The 16,501-nt window shown below is 33.9% G+C and overlaps 1 protein-coding gene and 1 long non-coding RNA gene across 4 annotated transcripts in view; one reads left to right on the top strand and one right to left on the bottom strand.

Annotated features, from left to right (window-relative positions):
* The window catches only part of LOC125611499, a 78,962-nt gene that overhangs the window by 11,123 nt on the left and 51,338 nt on the right, over nt 1-16,501 (top strand). The window contains exon 2 of the long non-coding RNA XR_007341656.1: nt 13,027-13,091. This is a non-coding gene — a long non-coding RNA (uncharacterized LOC125611499). The remainder of the gene's footprint in view (nt 1-13,026; nt 13,092-16,501) is intronic.
* CUNH7orf31 (chromosome unknown C7orf31 homolog) overlaps nt 1-16,501 on the bottom strand; it is a 35,355-nt gene that overhangs the window by 11,001 nt on the left and 7,853 nt on the right. For 2 of the 3 annotated variants that reach the window (XM_048786359.1, XM_015490144.2), the window contains exons 3-7: nt 15,103-15,279; nt 10,864-10,935; nt 8,722-8,751; nt 3,063-3,244; nt 6-94 (exon numbers count right to left, since the gene is read on the bottom strand). In XM_048786359.1, the coding sequence (XP_048642316.1) occupies nt 6-94; nt 3,063-3,244; nt 8,722-8,751; nt 10,864-10,935; nt 15,103-15,279 (550 nt within the window). The remainder of the gene's footprint in view (nt 1-5; nt 95-3,062; nt 3,245-8,721; nt 8,752-10,863; nt 10,936-15,102; nt 15,280-16,501) is intronic. The other variant, XM_048786360.1, reaches the window with a different exon arrangement.

The following is a 16,501-nucleotide window of genomic DNA, read 5'->3' on the forward strand; positions in this document are numbered from 1 at the left end:
CTTACATCATAATACACATCCTGACCTGGCCACGTCAATGATTTCTTCTTTGAATCTGTGGGAAAATCAAGCAGTTCATATCTATAAGGATTACCTGAAATTTTCAAGAAAATCACTGTTATCCTGAATAATTAAGAACAGTGTTTTAACAAATGGGTTTATGGAGGAAATAGATAGAAACAATATAGATTAGAGATGAATTCTGGTGTATATTATAGCTATACAGTATAACTTTAAAAAAATATTGGTGCTGGGGATTGAACTCAAGGCCTTGCATATACTAAGGGCATATACTCTTAGCCCCTTCTTATAACTTTCAAGATGCAGCCTACCCTTTAATTCTTGAGCCTTTATATGGGCAGCATGTGGACCAGAGTGAGAATGAGTCTCTAATCTTAGTGTTCTCAGTAGTGATAGAGGGCACTTATACTTAACAAGCAAAATCCTTAGGTACATAATAAATCTTCCTGGATCTTCTTTCTGGTGTCTGGAGGCTCAACAGATACATTTCTTTACTATCTGTTTTGGCTCTTCTTTACCCAAATATATAAAGGTTTTTATTATTTTTTTTAATGGAATTGTACTTGCTTACCAAAAAGGTAGTAAAAGAGAACATTTTAAAGAATACAGCTTCTTAGGTCTTGTTTTGTATTTAATGAGCATTACCAAACACAGCATGGCTGCCTCTGTTCTCATTTTAAATTTCAAGCTAAAGAATATTCTGAATACCCATTATTATTATTTTTTCCTTATGGTACTGGGGATTGAGCCCAGGGCCTTGTACATGCTAGGCAAGCAGTCTATCACTGAGCTACATCCCCAGCCCATATTATTTTGAGACAGGGTCTAATTTGCCCAGGCTGGCCATGACCTTGTGATCCTCTTGCCTCATCTTCCTGAATAGCTGGAGTTATAGACATGCACCACCATTCCCAGCTCCATTCTAATATATAACAAGAACAAAGGCTGGCATTTATTGAACACTTCCAAAGCACCAGCCACTGTACTGTTTTTAATATACCATCACATGCATTTCTCATAAAATTATTATGAGAAAGATACTATTATTCCCATGTCAGTGAATAAAGAAACTGAGGCACAGAGAGAATAAGAAATGTATGCAAGTTCATAGCACTAGTAGATGGAATTCAAACTCAGGCAATCTGATTCTAGAGCATGTACTCTTACCCTACATACTATTTATTTCTAATAAAAGGTTAAAATAAGTGGAAGATTAGAAACCCAATAGAGTACTAGTTCATGGAAAGATCTTTTTATACTTATTAACAGATTCATCTTAAAGTCCCTAAGAGTGAGTGACTGGTCAGAAAGAGGTAGAAGCTTGGAAGAGCAGAAAATGAAGAAGGCACCTTGTTTCTTTAGTCCTTAAAAGGTGTTTTTATGAGTTCAACACATATTTCTGTGACTTCTAGCTAACTATGTACTAAATATAATTTCAGAAATTATCTAATTCAGGACTGAAAATAATGAATTAATTTTGATAGTTTCCCTAACACAATTATAAACTTTCAGTTGTTTAGATACATATCTTGGATTTCTTTGCACAGCACTCACTCATCTCACTCTCCCAATATAACTAAGCATAGCCTCAGCACCAGACAAATGTTCTTGAAGAATCAGTTTGCACTGCCTCTTATCAATACTGACTGGTCTGAGAGGTAATATAAAATTTCATCATGGTGAACACACACTGGAGTCACTATATGAAAGCAAACAAACTATTAACACTTATCTTTGTTATCTATGAAGTTGGCACTAATACTCCCATTTTAGAGATTGAGAAGTGAAGACGGAAGTTAAGAAACACCACTATAGTCCACAGTAAATGGTAAGGGAAGAATTTTATGCCTATACTCTGACTCCAGAGTCCTTGCCTCTGGACTGGGAGTGTAGTTCAGTGGTAGAGTACTTGCCTAGCATGTGTAAGGTTCTGGGTTCAACCCTTAGTATGGAGGGAAAAGAAAAGTCTGCTCTTAAGTTTTCTGCTACACACTTTTTCAAAACCCAAAACATACCTGTCTGCTAACAAGGTGCTGAGGTTGTTATTGATGATCCTTGCACTTTGGTACAAATATATTCATGTACAGAAGACAATTAATGTTATAGGACAATTCTTGAGTTTTATATACTCCACAGCATAAATTATTAACTCAACAAGTATTTATTTTTTCCTACTACATGCCTTTTCTGTTACCTTCAATTATCCTCTCTTTAGCATCTTTCAGACATTCAGAGGTGTCATCTGCTTTCATGCATGTGTATATCTCCTCAGCAAAGACTGAGGAGTCTAGGGTGGGTGAGACTCTAGGATGGGTGCAGAGGATTACTGTCCTCTCTAATAAAATACATCCATAAAGATGCTCCAGGGTGTCAAGAGAATGTGACTAAATTAGTGTCTGAGTCTTAGTTCAAATGTTAAGCTTTCAATTTAATCACTGCTTCTGCCTTGCCCCTTATGCTCATCATCTAAGCTAGGACAGAATTTTTTTTTTTTCTTTGCTACTGGGGATTGAACTCAGGGGCACTCAACCACTGAGCTACATCCTCAGCCCTATATTGTACTGCATTTAGAGACAGGGTCTCACTGAGTTGCTTAGTGTCTCGCTTTTACTGAGGCTGGTTTTGAACTCTCAATCCTCCTGCCTCAGCCTCTGGAGCTGCTTGATTACAAGTGTGCGCCACTGTGCCTGGCTAGGATGGAATTTTTTAAAGCTAAACCACAAGAACAGGAAGGAAATGAAAACAAAACATATATAGAATGAAGACAACCAATTCTATATTTCTGGTTTCTGATTCTACAATGGGAGGAATGTGTGAAGTAAAAGAATCAGAAGCACCTGTAGAGTCTGGTTTAATGGTCTGCAGTGAGTCCCTGATGATTGTGTGGTGCATCCACAGTTGGGTAAAACTTTTCTAATCTACTGAGGGGTCACATGTCTGTGTTTTGAGTCCTTCATGTGTCTTGCTTTCTTTAATTTTATTATTGAATAAATTCCAATAATAATCAGAATCAATAGTTTTAATTTTAAGTCACATTTTACCTCTTGTCTTCAAAATCGTTGAATCATAGGTCTTGGTTGGCACCGTGGGAGCAAATGGCTGGTGAGTGCAGGCTTTAATACCATTGTAGAGCTCCTTAGGTGACGTAAAGGTCGGGAACATGGCTCCACGAGAGATGTGTGTATGGTAAGGGTGATCAATTGGATATGGTAAGCAGATTTCGCTAAGATTTATTGAGCAAATAAAAAAAACAGAAGAAAAAGAAGTGCGATGAAAAAATTAATCATCAAATATTTATTGGGACTCTTTGTTATGGCTTATAGTGTTCTAATCCTTGAGGATGACAGTAACCCAGATAAAGTTCCTATAATCATGGAGTTGGCAGTCTGTAGACAATCTTCCAAGACCTATGAAATTTTCTTAATTTTGCTAGACAAAACTAAATTTCATTTTTAAAAATAAACCATACTTAATTCTTTATCATGAATAATCTCCATGACTGGGTAATAATATAAGCAATATATGGATATTTTTAGTTTTCAGATGATGTAGGAAGAATTTCTAGTTGCTTTTAATTTCTGTTTCCTGTTTTAAAAGATCCATGTACTTTATTTTATGAAATAATTTTGGATATTTAGTTCAGTAATACACTCATCTTGGATTGAACTTTCAACCCAGGGATCTGTTTCTTTAAGTAATGGATCAACAAAATATATTGCCCGTTTATGTACACAAACTGTTTTGAAATAAAAAAGCCAAAAATAGATCACTGAAGGAAAAAAAGAAAAAGGCCACAGTGATAATTTTCCTATTATTTGGAGTACTGACAGAGGTTAAGGGAAAATAAAAACAACAACAACAAAAACCACTGTCTAAACCAGAAGAAAATTGAGATCAGGAAGGTTACAGAATAGAAAAATGTTATTTTGTAGAAAAATTTTGTAGAAAGACCAATGTTATGGGTTGAATTGCATCTCTCCTCGAAATCCATATGTTGAAGTGCTAATCCCAAAGGCATTATAGTAGGTTCTAATTTGGAAATAGGGTTGTTGTTCACATAATGAGTTAAGAGGGGGATCATACTGAAGAATGGGTTCTTAATCCAGTGAGCCTAGTGTCCTTATGAAAAGGGAAACTTGGACTCAGATGAGCACACAAGAATGCTATGTGAAGATGAAGGGAGAGATTAGGGTGACACATCTGTAAGCCAAGGAACACCAAGGACTCCAGCAAACCACCAGAAGCCAGGTGCCAAGCAGGGAGCAGGTTCTTTTTCAGAGCTCCAAGAAGGAACCAATCCTGCCCCAACATCTTGATCTTGGACTTCTAGCCTCCCACTTTGAAGCTTATCAAGCTACAAATAAAATCTTGAATCCAATAATTATAGCCCAGCTAAAAGGACTTTTCTTTTCATACTTCTTATGAACAAAACTAGTAAAGTCCAAAACAAGGTTTCTTCACATAGTTCTTTAAAAAACAAAAACAAAACAAAGCCCCTCAAAACCTAAATCTTGATTTCTATTCTTTTTTTTTTTTGCTTAGTACTGGGGATTTAACCCAGGGATGCTTCAACACTGAGCTAAATTCCTAGTTCTTTTTTATATTTAGTTTTATTTAGAGGCAAGGTCTTATGAGTTGCTAAGGGCCTTGCTAAGTTGCTGAAGCTGGTTTTGAACTCACGATCTTCATGCCTCAGCTTCCCAAGCTGCTGGGATTACAGGCATGTGTCACTGTGCCCAGCTAGACCTTGATTTTAATAGCTTTTTCAGTAGTTCTTTGCTCAAACACAATTTTACAATATCAGCTTAATATTTTCAGTTAAGATTGGTAAGGGCTTTTGTATCATACTCATACCAAAACCAGATAAGGACACATCAAGGAAAGTAAACTACAGACCAATATCCATGATGAACATAGAAGCAAAAATACTTTAGCAATCATGTTCAACAACTTACTAAGACGACTGTACATCACACAGCCAATTTGGTTTTATTACAGAGATGAAAGGATGGCTTAACACATGCAAATCAATAAATGTAATTCACACATAAATAGAATTAAGACAGAAATCACTTGGTCATCTCAATAGTTGCAGAGAAGGCCTTCGACAAAACTCAGCACTCATTCATGATAAAAGCATAGAAGAAACCTACCTCAACATTGTATAAAACTATTTATGAAAAACCCAAAGCCAACATCTTAGTAAATGGGGAAAAACTGAAAGCATTTCATTTAAAATCTGGAATAAGACAAGATTGTCCGCTCTCACCACTCCTATTTAATATAGTTCTAGAAATCCTAACCAGAACAATTAGGCAAGGAAAGGAAATAAAAGGGATAAAAATGGGAAAGGAAGAAGTCACATTATCACCATTTCTGGATTCTATACCTAGAAGATCAATAAAACTTCATCAAAAGCCTCCTAAAGATAATTAAACAAATTTGGCAAAGGAGCAGATTACAAAAATCAACATACAAAAATCAGTAGCTTTCCTATATATTAACAATGAATAATGAATTTGCTGAGAAAGAAATCAGGAAAATAATTCCATTCACAATAGCTTAAAAAATAAAGTATCTAGGAACAAATCTAACCAAGGAGGTGAAAGACCTCTACAATGAAAACTACAGAACATCGAAGAAAGAAACTAAAGAAGACCTCAGAAAATGGAGAGAACTCCCATATTCATAGATAGGCAGAATTAATATTATTAAGATGGCCATACTACTGTCAAAGGCAATGTACAGATTCAATGGAATTCCCATCAAAATACCAATGACATTCTTCACAGAACTAGAAAAGCAGTTATGAAATTCATTTGGAAAAATAACAGACCTAGAATAGCCAAAGCAGTTCTTAGCAAGAAAAATGAAGCAGGAGGCATCACAATACCAGACCTCAAATTATACTAAGAGCTATTGTAATGAAAATGTATGGTATCATAAAAATAGACATATAGACCAAAGGTACAGAATAGAAGACACAGAGACAAACTGTCGCACATCTGTAGTTATTTGATTCTTGCTTGACAAAAGTGCCCAAAACATACTGGAGAAAAGACAGCCTTTTTAACAAATGGTGCTGAGACAACTGGTTATCCGTATGCAGAAGAATAAAACTAGAACCTTATCTCTCACTCTGTACAAAAATCAACTCAAAATGGATCAAAGACCTAGGAATTAGACCAGGAAATATGTAACTCTTAGAAGAAAACTTAGCATATAGGCACAGGCAACAACTTCCTCAACAGGACCTCTAAAGCTCAGGAAATAATGCCAAGAGTTAATAAACTGAATGGCACTGATTTAAAAAGCTCCTGGTACAGCAAAGGAGACAATTAGGAATATGAACAGAGGATATACAGAATGGGAGAAAAATCTTTGCTAGCTACTCTTCTGACAGAGGATTAGTATTGTGTAAAGTTTTTTTTTTTGAGTACTTTATATATAGACCATATATATGTAGTACTATATATATACTTAGTCTATATAGACTATATATAGTACTAGATAAAGTACTCAAAAAACTTTACACAAAAATGAAATAACCCAATAAATAAATGGGCAAATGAATTGAACAGACACATCTCAAAAGAAGAAAGACAAATGGCCAATAAACATATGAAAAAATGTTCAGCATCATTAGAAATTAGGGAAATACAAATCAAAACTTCTGAGATTTCATCTCACACTAGTTAATATGGCAGTCATGAAGAATACAAATAATAATAAATGCTGGAGAGGAAAAGAAACACTTTTACACTGTTGGTAGAATTGTAAATTAGTACAACCACTATGGAAATCAATATGGAGGTTCCTCAAAAGACTGGGCATGGAACCACCATATGACCCAGCTATACCAGTCCTCACTATTTACCCTAAAGAATTAAAGTTATCCTACTGTGTGATAATGCATACTCATATTTATTCCAGCATAATTCACAATACTCAAACTATGGAAGCTAGTTGATGAATGGATAAAGAAAATGTGGTACCTGCACACAATGGAGTTTTATTCAGCCATACAGAAAAATGATATTATGTCATTTGCAGGAAAATAAATAGAACTAGAGATGATTATGTTAAGCAAAATAAATCAAGCCCAGAAGTCAAGGGTTGTATGTTTTCTCTCATATGTGGAAGCTAGAGAGAAAAAAACGAAAAGAAAGGTGGGGGGAATCTCATGAAAATCAAAGGGAGATCAGCAGAGGAAAGGGATGGGGCAGGGTAGAGGTGAGGAAGGATGGGTAAAGTGTTGGGGACTGATGTTGGTTAAATTATATTGTATGCATGTATGAATATGTAACAACAAATCCCATCATTATGTACAAATATGATGAATGAATAAAAAATGTGGAAAAAAAAAAAAAAAGAAAGGCTGCAAATGGTTTCTTGTACCAGTTGCCAATAAAAAGAACAAGGGTTCCTTGGAGTTTTGGCTCAGCCAGGAGTGGAGCAGGAAATATACAAGATGATCCAGAAGTATCTTATAGTGCCAGAAAGTAAGGAAATGCTAAAAAGAAAGAAAAACCATCCTCCAAACCTCCACAAGGATGAGGGAAATGTCAAAAGAATACAGAAGAGAATTAGAAGAGCTTCTTATGCCCAATTTGAATAATAAAATAAGGGGGTACTGGATTACTGCCTAAGTACCAAAAAATAAAATATCCCCAAGTCCATACTGAAAATAAGTGGTTCAGTAAATAAATGGAAAAGAATAACCATGCAGAAGAACACCAAAAATTTAAGTAGGTACTTTGTTCTTGGAAGGTAGAGCCTGATTCCAGATGTCTTCTGTGCACAGTGAGTTTCTTTTTAAGGGAACAGTGTGGAAAGGAGGGGAAAAAAAGACTAACTGTACAGTAAGGAAGCCTCAAAAAACACTCCCTCAGCCAGGTGATCAAGGTCAACATCAGCGGAGATATATCAGGTATACAGTATGCACCCTTCATAGAAAGTGATGAAAATGGTGCTTTACCTCCATGGTCCTCCTCCCCAAAACACATTGCTCCAGTCTAATCATAGAAAAACATGAGTTAAAAGTCCATTTTGGAGCATTCTACAAAATATCTGACCTATAATTCTCAAAATAGTCAAGGTCAAGGAAAATCTAGGAAAGTGTTACTACAAAAAGACACCTAAGGAGACATGAAGATGAAATGTAATGTGGAATCCTAAAATAGGATCCTGAAACAGAAAAAGGACAGTAGGTAAAAACTGAGGAAATCTGAATAAAGTACACACTTCAGTTAAACTAATGCATTGATACTGGTTCATTATTGTGACAAATGTGCCACATTAATATGGCAATAGTAGGGGAAACCGGGGGTAGGATATGTGGGAAGAACTCCCTATACTAACATCCTTATAATTCTATATTCTAAAACTATACTAAAATAAAAAGTTTATTTAAAAAACGAGATTGGCAGTGGGTTGGAGAAGGAGCTCAGTGTAGAGTCCTTGCCTAGTACATGACTTCAATCCTCAGTACCACCAAACAGCAAGGGCAGGGGGGAGTAGGGAATATAATTGGGAAGAAATCAAAATAATGTTACCTTGGACTTGAACCAGCCTTTCCTTCCATTTGTTAAAAAATAGTTTTCATCAAAAGTCTCACTTCTCTCACCTGTCTAAGTGGTATGAAATGCCAATAGTTTTTTTCTGATTATAACAAGGAAGGAAAATATGTTTTATACTTACCTTATTGTTGAATTAGATGGTTTGGGCAACCTAGAATAAAAACAGAAAATAATTCATAATTTAAATTAAGGGCCTTTAAAGGCTTGTATTATTATTATTTGAAAATTGCTGAAGACTAAGGATATACCCCATTTTCAAACTACATTGTCACCACGATAATATTTTTATTAACTTTCTGGAACTGTTCATATTGACAGGATAGAGTGATATATTTTCATATCTCAGTTATCTACTGATAAATTTTTCCATTCCACATATTCTTACTTCATATGGCAATATATGAAGTAAGTCTTCAGTCTTGCTTACCCCTACCCCTTTTGCATTTCTTATTCACAGGAATACAGGGGCTGATGGATAGCTTCTAATGATAAGAGAGCTCTGGTTCCTACTGACCTTCACTCTCATAATCATGTGGTAGCCAAAGAGCCCTGAAGAAGCCTGACATCACATATGTGGTGCAATTACATGAGAAGCCTGACATCACATATGTGGTGCAATTACATGACCTGAAGTGACACAAATGTGGCCTTGTTGGGAAGATAAGTAGATAATAGGTATATACTTTGTCCCTTTGCCCAGAGTTGCTGATCTCTCATGATAGTAAATGTTGCTATGAAAGGATAGAACAAAACTGACAAAGTTCCTGGAGGTTTGCCTTTCCAAATTAGTTCATTACAAGGTTGTGTATTTAATTATTTGAAACACTGCTTTCCAAGAAATAATACTATAACCTTGGGGAAAAGTTTACTAGAGAGGGATAGTTACCCACTTATATGATTTCAGCTATTAGTTTTATCCTATGCAAATAAGACTCTGAAAGATTTCAGACATGAAAAATGAACAGAATGCCATAAATTTGATAGTAAAAGTTGATAAAACTGAATACACTTGAGCAATTTTTAGATGTTTCTACATATTCACTACTAAGTGACATATAAGTCATAGAACTTTGTTACTCTAGCATATGTTATAAATACACAATTCTCATGAATCCTAAATGTTTATGTCTTTATTTGGACTCTTAAGTATGTGGGTGTGGAACTAAAAAGAAAAGTGATTTCCTCTCTTCCAGTTATATTGTTGGGTTGGAGACGGGGATGAACGATGAATCCAAGGTATATAGAGTTAAAATTTACTACTATATATTAAATATTAACTTGGCATCTAAAATTGCTCTCATGTGACAAATTTTGCTGTGATGTTGATAAATATATGATTAAAATTGATTTGATTCAAAATGAAAAAAAAATAAGAATTTTTTTTAAAAAATCTTTTTTTAAAAATTCAAAATTTAAAGATAAAATTAAAGTAAAATGAAATGCTCAGAGACACCACTTGCTTGATCCAACCAGCTATTCAATCCTATTGCCATACTCCATATCTCCTTTGCAAAGTTAACTAAACCCAAAGAGATAAGCAAATGCTAATTTTATCTTTTTGGCTCCCTCTAGTGGCTAAATTTTATACTGTATCACCTTAATTTAAAAACAACCAACAAATCTTAATAAAGATAAAAAAAATTTTCATTGTCATTTCAGTAGTGTCAATATTTTATTCTTATTTTACAAAAAATAAAAATGCATGACTTAGTAATATATATGAAAAACCATTTTTTTTAAAAGAGTAAAAATAATTTAATATACTAGAGCATAATACCTTTAAGCGCAGGCTAAATTAGTATTTCTTATCCAAAAGAGATACTTAGTAATTTTTAAAAGAGTTACTTATAGATAACCATAACAATCCTCTCTTATTATGAAGTTTCAGTTCAAAATTTGTTGAGGGCCATTGTGGCATTTTCTGTAAATTTTTTAATGAAATAGAAATATAACAGATTTTTATTATATTGAATAAGTAGGTCAAGGTAAGAACATGAATCAAGATGACGTGTAGGAATCTCTTTGAACATTACTATCATTATTTCTTACTCTTTGTTTACTGGTTTAAATGCTACAAACCCTTTCTTTTGGTTTATCTGCTGCTGCTTTTTAAAAATTTCTAATGTTAATGATCACTATTTTAATAAAAAGGAAGAATTCTCTAAAAGTTCCCATGTGGGGGCTTTTTTGTTTCTCATATAACTAATTTCCACTTAAATTACTATTTGATCCCATCTAAGGGGAAGGGGGACCTCTAACTTACAAGGAATCATTTCCATAGACGTCACTTTTTTGGTTCTGTGTCAAATAATAGTATTGTTCAATAGGAAGTTTTCTGAAAAGAAAGAAAATATTAAATTGAATCTCTTTTTAAATTAACACAGTATAATGGGGAGACTATAAAAGATAAGTAGATTAATACAATCATGAATATATAGAAACAATATATGAAAAGATGGCATTTTAAATTATTTGAAAAGTATATATTTTTCAATAAACAGTACAGGAAAAATTCACTACCCATTTGGAAAATAATACATCTCTACATTATTCAAAAAGATAATTTCAGATAGATTAAAAATCTAAAGAATTGAGGATAAATCTATACAAATATTAAAAAAGAAAGGGCTGGGGCTGTAACTCAGTGGCAGAATGCTTATCTAGCATGTGTGAGGCACTGGGTTCGATCCTCAGCACCACATAAAAGTAAACAAATAATATGAAGGCATTGTGTCCAAACTACAACTAAAAATTTTAAAAAAGAAAGAAAGAAAATGTATAGGAATATGTTTTTTTTTTAAGCTGGTAAAGAGGGCCTTTTAAATAAGATGTTTATTTCAAAAGCCAAAAGCACATTGATAAGACAATGGACACTACAAAGAGCTTAAATAAAACAAAAATTGGAAGAAATAAAAATAACATAGAAGGGATTGATATCTAGAACATCTACTAAATTAAAAAATTCATATTTTGAATATTTTATATTATGACCCAGAACTTTCACTGAAGATATGCCCTACGGAAACATTTGTGCAAGGATCAAAGAACTATGTGAGTGGTCAAATAACCTGTGAAACATTGTGGAACATTAAGAGAAAATTAAAAATAATAAAGTAAATCTGTGTTTATTGACAAAGGACTATCTCTAGATTGTAAAGAAAAAAAACATCAACTTGCTTAACACTACATATCAAATGATTTCACATATAAACAAAATAACACCATAAAATTTCAGTGGGCACATGCATAACTATGTAAACAGGTAACAGAAGGTATGGAAGGAGACACACCAAATTGGTAACTGTGGTTCGCTCTAGGAGGGAGGGAAGAGGCTGGCCTCACCTGTAATATTTTCAGATGTATTGTAGTACTCACCTGTCATTGTGGTTGCCCCATATCTTTTGAATGCTCACTCTGTATTTTTATAGTGAGTCGGTACTGGTCACCTGCAAATCAGTATCCACTGCAGATGTGGGTGATCAGTAGAATTTTTGTGTATACATCTGCACCCTGGAGGCTAGGGAGGCTGGGAAGTGGATTTCTGGATCTTACTTGGGCAAGGGGATGTTCCAAATGTGGGAAACTGCAAAATGTAGGGAAGGTACTGCACCTTTCATGTACCTCAGTGCCAGTACCTATGACTATCCTTTCAAGATGAAAGAAAGAAAGGAATGCTGGTGAGCACTGAATCGATTCAGATATTGCAGAAATTTTTGATTTGCAATAGAATAATAATGTAGAATAATGATTTTCCCATTCACCATGAGCCTCTTTGTCTCTCTCAAGATTTTTTCCCTTACTAACAGGATAACCTACTCTTTTAATCTCTTCAAACTAGAGAATTGCAGGGGTTTTTAGGCTCACCTTGTCTTAATATGCATTTGGAATATAGGAGTTGGGTTAGGTATAATGAGTCTCAAACAATCATACTGTTTCCTTTTGGGCTCCAACATTTCCAGGAGAGTATGGGAATATATGGGGTGGTTTATTTTGGTTGTCACAATGAATTTAGGATGCAACTAGTATTTCCAGGTCAAGAGCCAAAGGTGCTAAACACTTTGCAATATATACCACTTATTAAATTGAATGGCAGAGGTTGTTTGACATTCATTGGTGACTGGCTGCTGATAAAAGAGTAAACAAGTACAAATTTTATTAAGGAGAAATTTTGCTTTATGAAATCATTCATAATATCTTTCAGTATTATTATTAAACTAGAAAAATCAAAGTTGTCAGGAAATGCAGAGTATCCTTTAGTTCACAGAGCACTGCAGATCTATTTTAAGAGCTTTTAACCAGTAGCTTAAAGGAAGAATTTCCTTTTCTAAAATGAACAATTTTACTACTTTACCAAACTTAAATCAATGTTTATGAAAGTGAACACTAAGTTATACATTTTCATTACTTTGTGATTTTGTTCCTTCAGTGAATTGATGCTGAATTGGGTGATGACTGATCTTACTTGGAATTTCTGAAACTTGCATATTATAGGTAAGTAAATATTACTAAAGTTCCTTTAAAGGAGTTTTACTTTGATACTTTTATGTCAGGAAGACTCAGAAGGGGCAGCAATGCCCCATGTGGCATTATATGGACATTGTATTGGAACATGTGTATAGAAACACAGGTAATTACATTTTATTTAGTAAGTAATGCTTTTTTTAAAAAAAATTCTTAACCCCAGATGACATACTTTAGGATGTCTCACCTCCTGGACCTTTTCCAAAGGAGTAGGTACTTTTCATTTCCAAAGGCACAGGACAAAGAGTTGGTAAGGCAAAGGAGTGATCCTGTTTCTCACAAAACCTTCTACCAAAGGAGGTGGTAGGGTGTGGTTGCTAGAGAAAACCTTTTTTTTTTTTTAAAGGTTTAAAAATTGAGGCTTCACCCATAAAGAGAGCTGTAAAACATTGTTATTTTTGTATAAAAGGCTTTTTTTAAGGGAGAAAGAAAAATATGGTAATAGCAGTTATTCCTTGTTAGGAAACAAGGTAAATCCTATTCTGTAGTTGTTTGCCAAGCAATTAGCCCTATATATGAAGACAGAAATTTGTCATAAATATATTTTTAAGAGAGGAATATGCTAAAATGATAATATTTGACATAAAGAGGCATGAAAAGAATGAAAGACATTAACCTACATTTGTGAGTCAGGGGTGATAGGCATTCTAAGTGAAACAAGTATTTCTTTTCTTAGTGCCTTGGGGCTGCATTCAGCAAGACCAACACAAACCTTTCACTTAATCTTTGGCCTTCTTTTTACACACTGAAATTCTATGCAAATATTTCTAATTCTTTATACTACTGCATATTGTTTAATATTCAAATTTTGGAGGACAATAGCTTAGATTAAACTCCATAAAGAGTTATAACCCCAGGTCTGTAAAACAATACTTTCTATACTTAAATTACTGAATAGATAAATGAATAAATGATGAGTTTTATGGTGTAGATATTAGGTGCCCCAAAAGGTCATGTGTGAGACAATGCAAGAAAATTTAGAGGTGAAATTATTGGGTTATGAGAGTCTTAATCTAATCAACACGTTAATCACCTGAGAGAGATTAACTGGGTAGTAATTACAGGCAAGTAAAGTGTGGCTGGAGGAGATGCATCACTCAGGGCATGTCTGGGTTTTTGTCCCCAGTGAGGACAAGGATCAATCTCTCTCTCTCTCTCTCTGTTGGGCCTTTTTGTCTGTCAGCTTTTTACTGATTTACTGAGGTCTTGATAAGATTATCAGCCACATATGTCCCTATTTTTAATGTTTCTCTCTCTAGCTATGGCTTGTCTTATCTGTTTTACTTCTTTTGCTTGTTATAGAACAAAAAAACTAGCTAGACTGTTAGTAAACCAGGTAATCAGTATTGTTAGATAAAAAAGAAGAAAGTAGTCTTTGTGCCATGGTTTGATGGATTATTCTCTGAATTTCATAATTAAAATTAAGTAATCTTTAATAAATATTCAATTTGAAATTTAATTTCCTGCTCAAATTTTTTTGCTCTGTCTTCAGTTTTAACTTCTGTGAATAGAGTTGCTGAAAGTGACTTTAAAAATTTATGTTATTATTGAAATACATAAATACTTTTGAAAACATTTGACAGAGAATTTTAATGACTACAAAGATTGGTGAAAAAATTACAAATCAAAAGTTCCAAAAACCAAGAACATTTGCACAAATTAGGCTAATTCTTTGTTCAGACAAAAAACATGTTTAATATCCATTTTTCTCTCATATTCTCACTTAATAAGATAAGTAAGGGAATAAGTTAATCAGAATTTTTTAGAATACTTTATCATCTCTAAGGACATTAAAATATTTAATAAACAGGCTTTTTATGATTTCATGATTAGAAATCATAATTAATTTTACTATCTGTGTCTTTTTATTCATAGTAAAAGAAATTAGTTTGGAGGCATATTTAAGTTTACAAAAGATTGAATAGAAATAGAGAAAATGGATAATAACAATCTTTATGTGAATAGCAGCAAGTTTAGTTACCTTGGCCAGGTTTCTCCACCAAATCCATAATGCTGATGTCCTTTGCCCATGACACAAGGAGGTTCATATTTTGGCCTGTGTTCATCAGGCAGCAAAATCGGTATAATCCCACCATATTCCCTTTCAGCACCCCATGGAAGCTTACATTGGTGGAGTGACTCCCTTAATTCCTGATACCTGTTAGAATAAAAGAGACTTGAAATTGTTCAGCAACAATTAAAATTTCCATTTCTTCATAAGTATTTTTAGATAGAACAGAGAATTCTCAGTACTGGGTATATTATGATACTTTCTGGGTATTTAGGCATCATGGGACTACCCAAGAACTGAGGTTAAATTCCTGATTCCTACAGATTATCTCCCTGCCACCAAACAGTGGTAGTATATTTATCTAAAATAATATTGAGAAATGACTCACATGCTATAGAATTAATCAACTTTGGATATATAATTCAATGATTTTTGGTTTATTTACAGATAGATATGTACAATTTTAGAATATTCTCATCATCTAAAAAAAAAATCTGTACTCTTAAGTCTTCATCCACTATATCTCTTTTATCCTTCCAGCCCTAAGCAACTACTAATCTAGTTTCTTGCTCTATAGGTTTGCCTATTTTGGACATTTCATATAAATTGAATTATATATATTGAATTATATAATATGTAGTCTTTTCTGATGGGCTTTTTTTCTTTTTTTGGTACTTTGAATTGAACTCAGGGGTACTTAACCACTGAGCCACATCTACAGCCCTCTTTCTTCTTCTGAGGGCCTCACTAAGTTGCTGAGGCTGGCTTTGAATTTGCAATCCTCCTGCCTCAGCCTCCCAAATTGCTGGGATTACAGGTGTGTGCCATTGCACCTGGCCTCTGATGTGCTTAATATAATGGTTTCAAGGTTCATCCATGTTGTAGCATGTGTCTGTACTTTGTTCTTTTTAATAGCCACATAACATTCCAATATATGGATATACCACATTTTGTTTAGCTGTTCATCAGTTGTCGGATAATTGACTGTTGGGAACAATGCCACTGTGAATACGCATGTCCAAGTTTTTGTTTGAATACTTGTTTTTAACTTTCATGGAGTATATGAAGAAGCTAAATGTCTGAGTTATATTGAAATTCTGAGTTTAATTTGTTAAGGAACTGTCAAACTGTTTTCTATTGCAGTTTCTCCATTTTTAAATTTCCACCAGTATTATATGAGAGTCAATTTCCCCACATTCTTGCCAACAGTTGTTATTGTGTTTAAAAAGATAATTTTTATTATAGCCCATTTAATAATAGGTATGAAGTGTTATTTTGGTTTTGATTTGCATTTTCCAAATGACTAATGATATTTGAAATTTTTTCATGTTACTATTGGCCATTTGTATATCTTCTTTGGAGAAAAGTT

This window comes from Marmota marmota, unplaced genomic scaffold (genome assembly GCF_001458135.2).
Source record: "Marmota marmota marmota unplaced genomic scaffold, marMar, whole genome shotgun sequence".
Classification (NCBI taxonomy): domain Eukaryota; kingdom Metazoa; phylum Chordata; class Mammalia; order Rodentia; family Sciuridae; genus Marmota; species Marmota marmota.